Source organism: Periophthalmus magnuspinnatus, chromosome 16 (assembly GCF_009829125.3).
Source record: "Periophthalmus magnuspinnatus isolate fPerMag1 chromosome 16, fPerMag1.2.pri, whole genome shotgun sequence".
Classification (NCBI taxonomy): domain Eukaryota; kingdom Metazoa; phylum Chordata; class Actinopteri; order Gobiiformes; family Gobiidae; genus Periophthalmus; species Periophthalmus magnuspinnatus.
The window spans coordinates 27,910,083-27,925,580 of NC_047141.1; the positions used below are offsets into that span (position 1 = coordinate 27,910,083).

At 37.3% G+C, this 15,498-nt stretch overlaps 3 protein-coding genes across 3 annotated transcripts in view; 1 reads left to right on the plus strand and 2 right to left on the minus strand.

Annotated features, from left to right (window-relative positions):
• Positions 1–24: 24 nt before the first annotated feature.
• rnf115a (ring finger protein 115a) lies at positions 25–5,103 on the minus strand. Its single transcript, XM_055228210.1, has 9 exons — positions 4,885–5,103; positions 3,853–3,911; positions 3,705–3,759; positions 2,730–3,013; positions 2,356–2,424; positions 2,205–2,277; positions 2,023–2,116; positions 1,060–1,175; positions 25–977 (listed from the first exon to the last, which is right to left on the minus strand). Exons 1-9 carry the CDS (start codon positions 4,960–4,962, stop codon positions 858–860), a joined length of 948 nt encoding a protein of 315 aa, XP_055084185.1. The 5' UTR covers positions 4,963–5,103; the 3' UTR covers positions 25–857.
• A 48-nt stretch (positions 5,104–5,151) lies between these two features.
• On the plus strand, positions 5,152–12,843 carry polr3c (polymerase (RNA) III (DNA directed) polypeptide C). Its single transcript, XM_033981664.2, has 13 exons — positions 5,152–5,204; positions 5,800–6,005; positions 6,874–7,138; positions 7,737–8,011; positions 8,303–8,407; positions 9,106–9,279; positions 9,364–9,415; positions 9,815–9,875; positions 9,962–10,112; positions 10,369–10,470; positions 10,564–10,613; positions 11,534–11,683; positions 12,658–12,843. Exons 2-13 carry the CDS (start codon positions 5,859–5,861, stop codon positions 12,737–12,739), a joined length of 1,614 nt encoding a protein of 537 aa, XP_033837555.1. The 5' UTR covers positions 5,152–5,204; positions 5,800–5,858; the 3' UTR covers positions 12,740–12,843.
• A 710-nt stretch (positions 12,844–13,553) lies between these two features.
• The window catches only part of itga10 (integrin, alpha 10), a 55,453-nt gene continuing 53,508 nt past the window's right edge, over positions 13,554–15,498 (minus strand). Inside the window, exons 27-30 of the mRNA XM_033981658.2 lie at positions 15,237–15,350; positions 14,849–14,944; positions 14,652–14,765; positions 13,554–13,845 (exon numbers count right to left, since the gene is read on the minus strand). Coding sequence (XP_033837549.1) covers positions 13,789–13,845; positions 14,652–14,765; positions 14,849–14,944; positions 15,237–15,350 — 381 coding nt within the window. The 3' untranslated portion in view covers positions 13,554–13,788. The remainder of the gene's footprint in view (positions 13,846–14,651; positions 14,766–14,848; positions 14,945–15,236; positions 15,351–15,498) is intronic.

Sequence of the window (15,498 nt, forward strand, 5' to 3'; positions counted from 1 at the left end):
TGTAAGCATACTTATTATCCAGTCTTATAACATTTTTGCAATTTATTATTACATCATAGACATTTTCATATATTTAATATACAGTTTAATAACCAGTTAATTCACATTTGCGTCTCCAATCTTAAACTTTTCTTTGCAAATTAGAGTTGTTTTCCTAATTGTATTTATATTAAAAAAGTGATAAAAATGTTAAACAAAACAGTGATAAACAAAGGAATAGAGCTAACAGAGGGATGACGTCATATTTACACCACAAGGAATTCAGTTTCAGCCGTCAATAATGGGCGCGTTCCACGCGCTTTAAGGAAAACAAATTATATACTCTTGCCATAACATTGTATGTCAAAAATCTTAAAACAAGTCCTTTGATTTTATTTGATTTCATTTTCAGAAATCAAAACAACGGTAATGAAAAAGGAATCCAGTGTAAAACGATTATTAATGACCATTTCTGAACAGTTTGCTTTGAGTTTTACATCCTTTGTAAATATGGTATGTATTGGCTTCACTTAAATTATGTCTCCTAAAAAGAAAAAAATGTCCAAATTCCCATTACCATATTTTGTACTGAATCTGTAAATCGCGAGGAGTCTTTGTATTGAAGCAGTGCATTTCAGGAGGGGACCTTAGAGAGTCCAGTTGAAAATATGGGTTTATCCTGTTTATTACAAGGAAAGGGGCACAGAGCTGATCCTATAGCCTGCCTCACTGGGTATCTGTAAATGGGTGTTAAAATATGTAAAAATATAAACAAAATTATGAGACCAAGATTCTGCTTCTGTAGGAGGTGGATAGAACAGTGAGATGTATTTTCTCTGCATGATGCTGGAGATGAGAATGAGCAGGGGAGGGGTGTCTCAAAAGGACCATCTCTCCTGTGTGCGGGGGTCCGTGGACTGAGAGGGGGGCTCTGAGGGGGACTGGCTGTTGCTGTCGTCTCCATTCAAACTCTTCCTACAAACTGGACATGTGTCGTGCTGTGTGCCGCAACAGAAACACATTTGGTGATCCATGAACTCGTTTACAAATTTTAACAGGTAATGAGGTTATATTACTCACCATTTCCAGCCATGGTACTATACAGTCTGAATGAAAAAAGTGGTTACAGGGCAGCTGTCTGACGGGCTCTCCTAATGCAAAATCCTCTTTGCACACCGGGCATTCCATACAGCAATCTGCAGACACAATATAGATGGGTTACTTAAAAGGGCAATTTTCTGATCTGTTAACAGACCTGGAGTTGTGTTTTGTTTCATTCACACATGTTTAATTTCATCCCTGGCCAGTCTCTACTAAACTAAAGGTAAAAAGTAGCTGTTTGAAAACTTGAAAACTACTGCTCCATAAAATCACAAGCTGGAACAGAGCATTTTGAGCTTTGGAGATGTAGACAGACTAATAATAAAGTGTTACGCAAACATGTGTGAATGAAACAAAACACAACTCCAGGTAATTTTTTAGGGAAGTAACAACATTCTATCATGGCTGAAAGCTCACCAGAGTCAATGTTGTGTAATATAGGACCTTTAAAGTTGGAGCAACTTTATTCTTGTAAATGAGTAAATTGAGTCTTTTCCCCATACAGTAAAATCTAATAGCAGGACACAAGGTTGGCGGTCCACCCTTGCCATGAAAAATACCAATATAAATCCCTGCAAGCACTAGAAATTTCAAGCATGTAAATAATAGCAATGTGATAGCTAGGAACTGATAGATTTAACTGCATACTTTCACAAACAAACCTTCACACATAGGCAATACAGATAAGATAGATACAGTTTTTTGCCCAAGGACACAACAGTATGAACAGGCTGTAGCTAGGATTGAGCCGCCAACCTTCCACTTACAAGACTGCTCAACCACCTGAGTCACTGCCCCCACTGTAGTAATAAACACAGTATTCAGAACTATTTCAGTCAAACAGCAATTGCATTTGCATGATACCAACACAGAGCAAGAAAGAAACGTCTTCCCCTGAACAGTAACACTCTTTAGTACAGCTGAAAAATGGAGAAGTCTGACCTGCTTGTTCCTGAGTTATGTTGACTGTTGGGAGAGAGGAAATCTTCTCTCTTTCTGCTGGTGGAGGGCCAGTGTTTTCCAACTGACCAAGTAACTACACACACAGAGCACACACAAACCAGACAAACTCAATAACAGATGTGGCAGTATTCAAACATCAGTTAAGTTTTTCAGACATTTACCTGTGTTATAACTGCGTCTAACCCTCCTTGACCCCAGGCGTAGTCCCCTGGATTAGAGTGCAGCATCCCCGTCCTGTAAAGACACAAGAACATAAACATTTCAAAAGAATCATTATATGAGAATTGTGATATCAGCTAAATGTTCCCTTACCACGACAGAGGAGATGAACCAGGAACCCCGGAGTTTGCAAACAGACCAGCAAGAAACTGCTGAACAATGCTGCAGGATGAAACAGAAAGATAACCAGAAAACATTAACTTAAACTAAGAAGAATCTGACCTTCATTTTAATGTTGTAATGTGGAACTTTCCAGTTAAAGCAATATAATCTCTATGGAGACAAGCAGGTAGTGGACCCTCCACCAGATATGTTACATAGTGAATGGTGTTTAGCAGTTAATATTTCTCTGTTGCCTCAAAATCTTGTTTTTTGAATGACACCATAAATCTAAGCACAATTACATAAATAATACAGAAATCACATTTTTCCTAAAACCCCCATTTTGTAGTAAAACCGTGACTCACCCTTCTACTGCTGGTGAGCGATCGGGCCGGCTGCTGCCTCTGGACCTGTATCTCCTTTGACTGTGCAAGCGAGAGGGGCGGCCAGTGCCCCAGTGGTCTGCAGACCCCAGAAGTCCCCCCATAGGCCCCCCGAGACCGGCCGGGACTGACCCCCCAAATGGTCCTGACCCCAACCCGCCAAGGTCACTGAGCGCACCCAGACGTCCACCGGGTAACCGCGGCTCTGAGTCCGGGCTGTCGCTGTCTGTTGTGAAGGGTCGCTCCACCAACAGCAGATGCCACAGCTACAGCAGCAAAGGGAGGACGGGACATAAATTGGTAAATCGGTCATAAATAGTGACATTGCAGACCAACACCAATAACCAGTACATGGGTATGAATATATCTGACCACATTAAACTAAACTAAATAATGGAAGCAATATCATTTTGTTGCTCATTTGAGATTGATTCTCCATGGTAGCACCAGTGTGAGGTGTTCAATTGTGAGGTACTCCGTGATTCCATAACCCGGTGGAAGCCAGATGGACATCACTCTTCATTCCAAGTCTGAACAGTATGAATCTGGGATGGCTCTCACTGAAAGCGACTGGGAAAAGGCGGAACATTCAGGCAAATACTTCAGGCTAATTAGGTAAAGCGCCACAACAGCAGAGCAAGCACAAAAATAAAATGTTTGCTCCCACTGAGAGAAAAATACACACTTTTCTTTCCAGAAATGCTTCCCTTTGCATGTTTTTTAAAAACAAATAGCCTGTATTTCTGCCCAAATTTGCCTATTTACGTCCACCAGCGTCACCATATTTGTTTTGGCAGCACTGCCCTGTAAAAAGGTATGTTTTCCCAGCCCTAGAAAAAAAATATGTTCAAAAATGTGAAAAGTATGGGAGGATTTTGGTAAATAACTGCTTATGCTCAAGCTTGCAGGTTTTCGAATGCCAATATTCTCAAATATAAATATTTAAACAGACCATACCTCTGCAAACTGTGAGGCTGTATCATCTACACCATTCGCGCCACTGTCCAGGAGGCTGAGGAACACAAGGAGACATTAGTAACATTATTATAATAATATTACGAAAATTTGCATCTGCATAATGTGCTTGGAAAATAACTCATCTTACCTGGAGTCTTCTGTTACTTCCTCTATAAAACCAGAATCACATCTTGGACAAATGAATTCCTAGAAAGAGAAATAAAGGCAACTTAATCTTCAAGATCAAAGTACAGTCATGAACACCTCACAGTCTCACATTAACTGGTTCTATATCGGTTATATGGGTGACAACGTCAATTGGTTAATTGACAATTGCAACACCTTGCTGTCTGAGCTATTAATCAATTTTTGCATGATAGTATTAGTAACAATTATAAGACAGTGTTATGAATGTAACTTGGGAGGTAGAGCTGGTCTGCCAACCACACCTTAGACAGTGCAGTACTAACATAGACCAAGGAAAACACCCTGAGCCAGCATGTTCTACTCATCAACACGTGTGATCATTCAAAAATATCCCTAAAAATAAGCAGACTTAACTCCAAACCAACCACGTACCAATAATAATCCAATTACTCCAGTTATGAAATATCTTTAAGTCTTAAAAGGTTATTTTACTTAAACTTATTGCTCAGTTTTTCCACGTATTTGTTTGTTTGTTATAACAACTTTAAACTGAAACTGAAATAGCACTGCTTCCCAAATTCCCCTAGAGACTTTACCTTAAACCAAGGCTTGTCAGAAATATAAAAACGAAAGTAAATGTCTAATGTCTTCTAATTTGAGCATAGGTTTATTTATGACCCGGTTATTGTCACGTAATTAAAAATCAGCTGTTCGGGTTGTTGTGGACATCACATCTGAGGCTGTCATAGCTAAAAACATTAAAATATGAACTTGTAACTGCGCTGTCATACATACACAAGCCTCACTAGACCTGGAAATATGTTGTACATCAGTGTCGAAAACATTCACGCTTGTCATGGGTTTATTTAAAGAGTTGACAACAGCAAACGGTGCTACATGCTAACAGGGCTAGCTTGGATTTAGCCGTAGCAAGCTAGCAAAACAAATGCTTTTACAGAGAAATAGGCTCTGACAACAGCCCGATCATCGACAGAATCTATAAAACATACAAAAACAAAACAGGTCTGCTTACCGGGAGTTTAGGATTCACTTCTCCCTTACAACAGTGACAGAAAAACCGATGCGGGGGAACAGCCGCAGCTTCCGCCATCTTTCTCCTCTCCAGGCCGAGCTCCGACAGCACAAACAGCGGACTGAGAGGAGATGTGAGCGGGGAGAGGAGGCAGGAGGAGCGGGGAGAGGAGAGCAGCAGGGCTGGCTGACGTCGGTCCTCCACGATCAGGGCTCTGGGTCCGCCTCTGGCCCGAAATGCAACGCGGCAGGTGAACAGCTAACGGCTAACGGCTAACGGCTAACAACAGAGCAGAGGAGCAGGGCTGTCACACACATGTGGTTAAGTGTCTCCTGTTTATTGCGTCTGTAAATTTTCTGTTTTTTTTTAACAAAGATTATTGGAAGCTTAGTAAGATGCTTGGACAATGATTATATGACTTTAGTTGTTTTTTTATTCTCTTATATATTGTTATTGTCAAGTTGTTAATGCTCACATCTTTGTTGACAGCATCAGAATATTGTGATCTACAAAGTTTACAAAGACAGAAACCTTTAATGTTGTATGGTAATTGGTATTATGCATCTTAATTAGGATGAATACAGGGTATTTAAATTCATAGTTTGTTTTGATTGAACAAAAATACTTAAAGGTCCACTATGTAACTTTTCTGGTGGACTTAGTCTCCATGGGAATGCTCTTTGAATGTTCTACAGTATACCATTTACCTAATCTATCATGCACTTATTCAGCTATTTGGCCTGGTTGCATTATTTGCCTCCCTTTTTCCATTGGGATAGATAAGTGTAAAGCCCTACTGTGAGACATTCCAGGAAAAAAAAAAACAATAACACCTCCATGGAGACAAGCAGGTAGTGGATGCTCAACCAGAAAAGTGACATATCTTTATAATCTTATCAAGATTTTCCTTTACAGGTTCATTGATTCATACACATTTTGCCTATAAAGTGGTGGGTCTTAATGCGTTTGACGAGATGACAGCCAATGAAGTGCGTCTGTGTGGGCTTCTGCTGCGGGAGCACTTTGGAGAGGTGGTGGAGAAAGTGGGAACTCACCTGCTCAAAAATGGACCAGAGACTTTAAGAACCATCATTCATGAGACAGGCATGCCCCTGGATCAGGTGAATCTCTGTCCTCATACATTGTCAATCGTATTTTTGACTATGATTTATGTTACCAATGTGGTGTGAAAAGTGAAAATAGATTAGCGCAGTTTATGTAGTTTATCCTCTGAAAGAACTACGAATATTGTAAGGATGAATAAATAATACTGTAGTTGTCTGTCAAAAGGAAACATTGAATTTCTTGTTTTTTAATATTCACAGCACAAGGACTGCTCTAGGCCGTAACCCACGCCAAAACAAGAGCAAAACAACAGCAGTCTAGTTATATTAACAACAACGCATAAACAGAACAACAAAAGGTGTCAATTCTGAACACAAAATATCAGATCATTACACTATGTAATCACAAATGCTTCTGCCAAATATTATTTATTGAATGTCTTGGAGGGTTAACATTTGACAGAACCATGAAATATGAACTGCTAAACTACATAATCTTATGCAATTCAGAGCATGTTTGCAAAGGTCTAAGTTACAGTTTTATTGTTTAAAAAAATATGTATGGAATGTATGGATAATTTATTTTTTGTTTAGACAACATAATAGTCAATCAATCAATAAAAATTAGTTTTTTTTATTCCTTGGGGGCCATTCAAGAACATTGAGCAAACAAAAAGACAATGATAAAAGGTAAAAGGAAACACTAAAAAAGTTCTCCATTCAGAAGTCTGACCGGAGATAGGAAGAGACAGCTGTTCCCAACACAAAGCATTAAATGTTTTTTGTGATTCAAAATGCACATCTATCAGCTGTACAAAGTTCACACAGCTTAAATTCCTCACTTTTATTGTCTGTAACTGCAGCTGAAGAAGTCTGTATAATCCCTCTGTCATCCAGGTCTTAAATTTTGTCTTTTGCTATGCAGGTGAAGAAGTCTTTGTGTGTTTTGATGCAACAAGGCGCTTGTACCTTTTGTTCTGGGCGTAAAGGACCCGGGAGCCCAGCCGAGTACTGTGCCAATGGGGACCGCATCCTGAGAATCCTACGCTACCCTCGGTACATCTACACCGCCAAAACCCTGTACGGAGACACGGGCGAGCTGATCATAGAAGAACTGCTGCAAAGAGGCCACTTAACCATGAGCGAGACGGTGAAGACTGTGGCTGATAGACTCACACAGAACATGGAGGGTCAGTAGGAATTTACAAGAAAAAAGTGTGATATGGGAATAATTATTGATATTATAGGGGTGATTGGTTTAATATAGTTTAATATAATAAAGAACAACATAACAACTCAAATATCTTACAGTGAAGACTTGCACGATAAACAGAACAAAGTTGATAATTCATTTTTTGCCTGTAACATATATAACAAAAGAAAACTACTAGGCTTTTTAAGTAATATTAAGTTAACAATAACCAAAAATATATAGATATTCACACCAATCATATATTGTGGACCAAGTTAAAGCTAAATTTCTTGACAAATTTGTCCATAATAGCTTGATAAAAGAACAAACTAAGATGGGCACAGGCTTAAATTATAGCAAAAATATCCAAATTATAAAGATACTTAGTCATGAATAATTTAGACATGTTTTACTATGAAAAATATTTTGTAATTGTAATAACACAAAAGTCAGAGATTTAGATTTTTTTGTTTATTTTATGGATATCAAGCTGGCTAATATCGCAATGTTTTAAGTTGTGCAACCATTATGTTACACTTTTGCTGTCTGAAGGAAAAAAAAAACAAACTTTGACAGATTTCTTCTTCAAATTTTAGAGGGCCGTAGCATGGATTACAGTGAAGTCTCATCTTCATTCTCCAAATTAGTTGAAACCCATTTCCTTCAGCGCTGCCCTCCGGTGGGAGTAGAGAAAAAAGCCTCTTCTTCAGATAATCCCGCTCCTCCAGTCACCAACCCCGAGTCTGCAGAGAGCTTCCCCGACTGTTACAAAGTGCCTCATGTTACGCTGATAGGACGAGGGAAACGGCCTCTCGTCACTGAAGATGGAGAGGAGCAGAGAAACGCAAAAAAGCGCAAACTTGATGCACAGGTATATATCCATGTATAGATCCCATAGTATTAGGTTCATTTTGTATATATTTTTTTTACTTCTACTAATGTTTTGTTTCTTATGCACATTTGAATAATCCTCCTTCATTTACCATCAACAGACAAATTCTTTTTTTTTCTATCTCTATAAATCTAACAAACCTCTGTGACACCAACTTCATTCACATTCTCTAATAGATCACCATTCTAGTTTTTACTTCTTATAATTCTTACAGATTGATCTACAGTATATTATAAAGTCTATGTAACAACGTGTTTTCTTGTCATTCAGGCACATGGTGATGAGGGCATTTACTGGCAGGTGAATTTTGAGAGGTTTCATCTCCACTTCAGAGACCAGACCATCATCAGTGCTGTAGCCAACAAACTCGACCAGGTAAAAATCTTACAACAGCTTGAAAATATATAAAAATGTTTGCAGTTGTTGAATTTCAGATTCAGAATCAGAAGACTTTTATTGCCACTGTCAGTGAACACAACTCACAAACTAGGAACTTGCTTCGTTGATAAAGTGCAACATAAAAACACTGAATAAAATTAATGTAAAAAAGTAGAAATGTATCAGAACAACAGTGCAAACATGACATATTCATATTATTTATGAAAGACTGGTAATGGCTGTTGAACATTTGTTACATATTAGAATTGAGGTCTTAGTTACTGTCAAGACACTTTACCCACGTTGCCGCTGTATGAATATAATGTGTGTGAGTGACCTATGGTGGTCAGAGGGGCCGATGGTGAAGATTCGCGGCCTCACGTCCATCAGTCTGATTATCCCCGGGCAGTTGTGGCAACAGAAGCAGCTTAGCACCACTGAGTTTGGAATTAACGAACAATAACTTGACTTTGAGGCTTTGTCCACCTGGTAAAGTGCAATATAAGTGTAAGGCATTGTTATTATAGGTGAGATTCATTTATTGTAGGCATTTATTTATGTGGCAAATATATAGTTTACGAAATAAAAAACTTTACATTTATGCAGGTCCTGAGAGAAAGAAGAAGTCTATTTTCTGTCACTTTGTATAAGATTTTAAGTGTATATCTCCTCTTTGTCATTCAATTTCTTTTCAGACCAGCAGTGAGATCGTTCGGACGATGCTGAGAATGAGTGAAGTGACCACTGCTCCTTTGGCCCCCAGCACAAAGCCCCTCTCAGCCAACGAAATCTTCAGATCTCTCCCATCGAGCTACAGCATCCAGAGACAAATATTAGACCAGTACCTCAGTCTTCTCGTAGATGATCCGGTACATTTTCTGCAGGACTTGTGGATTTATTATCATTATTATTATTAGTGTAAATGAGAAATGCTGTAATGTTTTATTTTACAGATGGAGTTTGTGGGGAAAGCTGGTGAGAGTGGAGGAGGAATGTTTGTTGTCAGTATCCTTTTACATAAGTACTTAAAAGTGCAATATGTTACTTTTTTGGTAGAGGGTCCGCTACCTGCTTGTCTCCACGGAGATATTATTTTGCTTTGCCTGGCATGTTCCACAGTATGACGTTGAACTTACCGATCTTGAATTTGTGTAATTGTATTTATATTGCTAAAGAAAAATACCTTTAAAACGCAAATTCTTACTGTGAGCTGACTCGCCTTTTCTGAACTAAAACTTGTACTGGTGTCGTTACCAGCTTGTTTAATGCCATACTGTGGAGTATTCCATGCAAAGCAAAAATATCATGGTGACAGGCAGGTCTAGCTTCATTAGATCAAAATGTATTTTTTTTTGCTACATGACTTTAAAAGATGCATATTATATTTCTTAAGCATGTTCTCAGATTTGCACAGAGCTCTGGCCAATCTGGCGCGGGCAACACTTGAATCAGTCGTACAAGAGAGGTAAATGTTCATTATAATACATTCTCTAATTACATGAGGGTTTGTTTTCTTATTATGTATTAAAATAATAAAATCTCTTTATCTAGATTTGGATCCCGGTCGGCACGCATCTTTCGCTTGTTGTTACGGACCCGTCATTTAGAACAAAAGCAGGTGGAAGACTTTGCCATGATTCCAGCTAAAGAAGCAAAAGAAATGCTCTACACACTGGTCTCAGAAAACCTCGTCCAACTCCAGGTGAGAAACCAAAACATTTCTGCAAATTTTCCTCTGATTAATGACAACCTTAGCAACTGAATTAGCATTTTATTATACTAAAAATAATTAAGTTGATTTTAATTGGGGAAAAAATTGTCCAGTTTAATGATGTTTTCACTTTAGACCTATTAAATAAACCAGATTAACACATTTGTATTTGTGTGTGAGCAACCATGCTGACCTAATTAATTTGATTTCCTTTTTTTTTGTATTTCTCTCTTGTCATTTTTTCCAGGAAGTTCCAAAGACCCCAGATTATGCTCCTTCTCGCACTTTTTATCTTTACACAGTCAACCAGCTGCCCACTGCGAGGATGCTCCTACAGAACTGCTACAAGGTAAAACTATATATATTCTCTTCTGAGTTTTGAACTATAATGTATATGGCAATAGTATATACAATTTTTGCTCATTTCTATGTTGCATTTCAGTCAGTGGGCAACCTCATAGAAAGACGCTTGTTTGAAACTAAAGAAAGCAAGTAAGTCCATCTTGAACCACTCGTTTTTTCCCCTATATGGGTTTCAGAATAATGAGTAGAATAATTAGGACCCTTCCCACAGCGATTAACATTTTCAAAGTAAATACATTTTGTTTATAATTTGTATTAGTCAAGTAATTTAGATTATGAGGGTTTAAGTGCAACAGAAATATATAAATACATAAGTTTCCTAGTGCCATATTTTCTGGACTATAAGTCACACTTTTTTCATAGTTTGTGCGTGGGTGCGACTTATATGTGAAATTATGCAAATATATAAGAATTCAGTGGATTTAATGATTTGGAGTGAGATCTAGAGTAAACGTGTTTCTTGTTTTTTCTGCTTTATTTATTTGATTAACTGTTAATATCTGACACGTGTTCAATTCTATCTATGCTTCATGTAGCTGAATAAATATGAATGTGTTACGTTAGCGTGATGTACTGATATTCAGCCTGTTGTTCTCCATTTTATTATTATTATTATAACTTGACTTTAAAGATAAAAAGTCTGTTCTTGGTGTCAGATTTTGTAAAATTAATTTCCCCCAAAAAATGTCACTTACAGTCCAGTGCGACTTAAATATGTTTTATTTTTCATTATTATGCTTGTTTTGGCTGGTGCGACTTATACTCCAGAGCGACTTGTACTCTGGAAAATACGGTACTTTCTGTATAAATAGTTGTTTTCGTATTGTAGTCTTGAGTGCAGTTTAGGTCAGATCCATGGTCATAGATACGTAACAGTTTTGAGAGCTTTTGCCACGCCCCCTTTTAGCTGACCGTCAGGACATGTTTTAGTCGACTACAGCCCAACCGTGAATAACAATTCCTATAAGAATCTGACGCACTTAAAGGTTTTGTGCAGATAAAATGTCCTATTGCTTTTTGAGACTATAAAGATCCATGTTATTTGCCAGACGTTTGCTGGAGAAATCTCAGAGGATAGAAGCGATCCTTGCGTCGCTGCAGGCCAGTGGAGCAGAGCCAGAGCAGCTCACTGAGGTGGAGGAGATGATCACTGCAGCCGAAAAACAGCAGCTGAGCGCCTTACGACTCCACGTTAACAAGTAAACGCAACTTTTATCACATAGAGTTGGGTCCATAAATATTTGGACTGTGGGTACATTTACACAGTCAGTACAAGTCTGATAACTAGAATAATCAGATAAGCCAATAATTAGATCAGATTTTTGATATGTGTTTACATGTACAAAAGAAATAAAAAAAAAAACTGGTGATGTGTTGGTTAATAAATGAGTTTTTAGAGTAACTGTTGCATTTTATAGGCAAACTACTATTGTCTTCACCAAATTAGGTGCATAAAATGTCCCTGTCAAAAACCTGCGCAGTTGTGATAAATAAGATTACTCAGATTCGATGTAATTGTTTCAAAAAATTCCATAATAACTCCAAAAATCAGACAATGATCAGATTTTGGGTGTGCATGTAAACTATTTGTTATTTCTGCATTCACCACAACCTATTGAAACTACAGTCCTATAGCAAACTTTATATAACTTAATCTTGTAATGCTTTGTGCCCTGATATCTGAAACCAAGCTCTGAGTTTCTTTGTACTGGTGCTATTCAGGGCCTGTACTTATGACTGTGCAATAACTCAAACTTTAATTGAAACTCAGTCATTTCTAATTTTTAATTATCATGAATAATTTAACTGACAGGTCTGCAGCCTCTGGTCTGACAGGTCTGGAGCAGAAATCAGACTTAGGAGGAACTTATTAGGCTTTTTGTTTGTCTTAACGAATCATGACAATAAAAAATACAAACATTATTCTCATTTAGCACGAAGTTAACTGTAAAAATCAATCAGTCAATGTGAAGGGAAAAAAAAACATTCACATTTTTTGTCATATTATTTAGTCTGGACGTTAATAAAACTGTATCAATTACTATGCGTTGAATAAATCTTTGTAAATATATGAAATAACACAACTTGGTTCAAAATATGTCCAAATATCTGTGGACCTGGATCTTGGCTGGATTTATCTGTTCTGTGACGTTTATTATTGTGCTTTCTCCAGGCTGGATTCAGCAGAGAACCAGGTGGATGAAACCATTTTTCTTTTGGAATCTTACATTTTCTCCACCAGCTTAACTGCCTGAAGGGACAACACTAGTACAATAATGTGAATGTCAATACGCAATTAATGATATGGTATGTTATCGTTTGAAGTATTTGAGTTGGAATAAAATTGAGAAATATTTTAGTCTTGGGTGCTTTTTTTCCAGTATAAAAGTTGTGGTATGATCTTGTGATAACTTGGTGATTTGGAGAGATTTTTATATATGTGCATAATTAACAAAATAGCATAATCCCATTTGAATTTAATCAAGATCCAATCATTTCAAATCGTCATCATGTTCATTATCAGCTTGGGTCTTTTTAATCGAGGTCCACAGTCAGTTCTCTCTCAGTAAAAGCATGTGGTTGGGAGCAGGGTTTAGACTCTGGAAGAAGAAACTGGTATTTGTTTATGTCAAAGGTAAAAGTGTTTATGTTTTATGTTAATGAACTCCATGTTAAGATCTTTAAATTAATTTTTAATAAGAAAAAAACAATGACTGAATAGAAAATCATGATCAATCAGTACAAGGAAAATATGTCATTCATAATTTTTGCCTTATCTCCCAGGCGATCGTTTATTTTCACATCCCAAACTCTGAGCATAAGGCAGGGGAGTCGATGGGGGGGACAAAGGAGTCTATTGTCCTGGGCCCAAGGGTTTTAGGGGCCCAGAATTAGACTTTCTTCCTATTAATTTATGCTACAGAGGGGCCCATGTGACGTTTCTCGCCCTGGCCCCCAAATTTTCTGTTAACGGCCCTGGCATAAGGTGGTTTAATTGTAATCCAGTCTAAGATCTAAAAAATTATACTTAAAAAACAAAACAAAGTGAAAAAAGAAACAATAAAAAACAGAAATGTATTAAATAAAAAGGTAGCAGTTTATTACAAGTTTATTTCTCCTCAAAATTACAAAAGTGTATTTACAGTAAGTGCCCCTAACCCGTCCAAAATGGGGTTGTGCATAGGTTGTAAACTCTCCTGCTGCCGCCTTTAGTCTGGCCCAGTGCAGTCCTGTGTCAGGGCGTCCTGTCTCTGCAGCGATGGAGTCAAATTCATCATGTACAACAAAAAGTCTACAGCGAGATTCAGTCCTCATGGTTCTCATCCTCTTCTTCTCTTTGTTTCCGTGTGAAGAATCCGAGCTACAGAGAACACGCAGACAATTAGCACATTTTGTTAAAATATGGAAAACACTACAAAGTATTTAAGTAATATAACTTAAATTCAGAATATCAGCTTTTTGATTTGAGTGGTTTAGTTTCATTTACTGAAATATTGGACTTATAATGTAATAACATTCAATAAAAAATAAATAAATAAACTAAAAGTCTAAACATGGTAGATAAATGTAAAACGTGCATATTCTCTTCTCTTCTCTTCTCTTTAAAGTAATGAATAATTATTAATTGAATGATCTCTGTCATAATGGCATATATTTAACTACATATACTGTTATTTTTGTTTTTCCTAGACTGAAAAGTTTTGAGTCATGTTTTAAATGGACTTATGACTTATGTACTTATTTGTTTTGTTTGTTTTTTGTTTGTATTTTTCTGTATTTTGAATAGGACGCCCATAAAAAGAAGGGTCTGAGTGCTCTCATTGGGCTTTCTCTGTGTAAATAAAGATAAATTAAAAAAATAAGAAGAAGGAGAAGAATAAATAAATAAATGAAAAGGAATTTTTTCTGTATTCTGAAAAAAATAAAATAAAATTAAATGTCAAGTCCATTATTCTAGATTTACTGAGTAAATTCAGCCAAACTAGATTTCTTTAAACATATTCACACATGTAAACATATAGATAGACAGATATTGATTATTGATTATTCTAAGTACTTTTAATGAGGTAGGTAAAGTATTTTTTTTTTCCCTTTTGTTCATCACAAATCATCATCATCATAAATTTTTTTTGCATAACTACATTGTAATAACTGACTCATAATCACCTTCCATAGTATAAATGTGATCAGTGCCAATAGTAGTAAACCTCCGATGATGCTTCCGATCAGTATCCAGAGTGAGATGGGAATGGCTCTGCCCTTCAGCACCTCCAGAACAGTCTGCAAACACATTCACATAAACACGGAGGTCGATGAATTTAAAAGTTTGTTCCTTTATTTTAAAAACCCCGTGTCTTTCTCACCTCTCTCCAGATGGTTCCTGTGCCCAGCGTGATGAGGTTAGTTTCCTGAGCAGCCACGTTGTATGTTCCTATTATTCTCGCTGATTTGTACTTCGCCTGCACAGAATTTATATGAATATGTAAATTTCAGGGTTAACACAGGTGTGCATACATTCTGAAATTGGTGACTAGTTGTAGTTTTGTTTCAAGTTTAGACGATTAGTGATTACATTTTTTATAAAAGGTGGGAAAATCACACAAAAATCATGTTGAGGCTGTATAACCGTGGATTTTTTCTTCTGGAGTGGCCCAAATGTGGTACCAGGATTGCCCAAAGTCTTAATACTTAAAGTAAAATATGCTAATAAAGTAAAGTAAAGTAAAATATGGTGGTAGATTGAAGCCGTACGTTTCTGAAGAAGTCGTCGTGAACTCTGCGACTGACTCGGATGACCGCGGCCTGTCCTCTCAAGAGCTGCTGGACTTCACACGTGACCTCAGTGCACCACGACCGGCTGCAGTTCTGTAGTATACAATACACAGTACACATACAGTACATAAGTATACACGGAGATAAGTAACATACTGATGCTTCTCTCAGGGTGTGTCTCAATGACGTCTTTAAATGTTATAATGTTGTTTCCTCATCTCAAACAGACCCGGAGTTGTGT

Bases quoted from the DNA above. Each gene is read 5' to 3' on its own strand.
- rnf115a (XM_055228210.1), bottom strand. From the start codon at position 4,962: ATGGCGGAAGCTGCGGCTGTTCCCCCGCATCGGTTTTTCTGTCACTGT. The intron at 3,760-3,852 runs GTAAGATGAGTT...TGTGTTCCTCAG, and splicing joins GAAGTAACAGAAGACTCCAG to CCTCCTGGACAGTGGCGCGA. The intron at 2,425-2,729 runs GTGAGTCACGGT...TTCATCCTGCAG, and splicing joins CGCTCACCAGCAGTAGAAGG to CATTGTTCAGCAGTTTCTTG.
- polr3c (XM_033981664.2), top strand. From the start codon at position 5,859: ATGACAGCCAATGAAGTGCGTCTGTGTGGGCTTCTGCTGCGGGAGCAC. The intron at 8,408-9,105 runs GTAAAAATCTTA...ATTTCTTTTCAG, and splicing joins TAGCCAACAAACTCGACCAG to ACCAGCAGTGAGATCGTTCG. The intron at 11,684-12,657 runs GTAAACGCAACT...TGCTTTCTCCAG, and splicing joins TTACGACTCCACGTTAACAA to GCTGGATTCAGCAGAGAACC.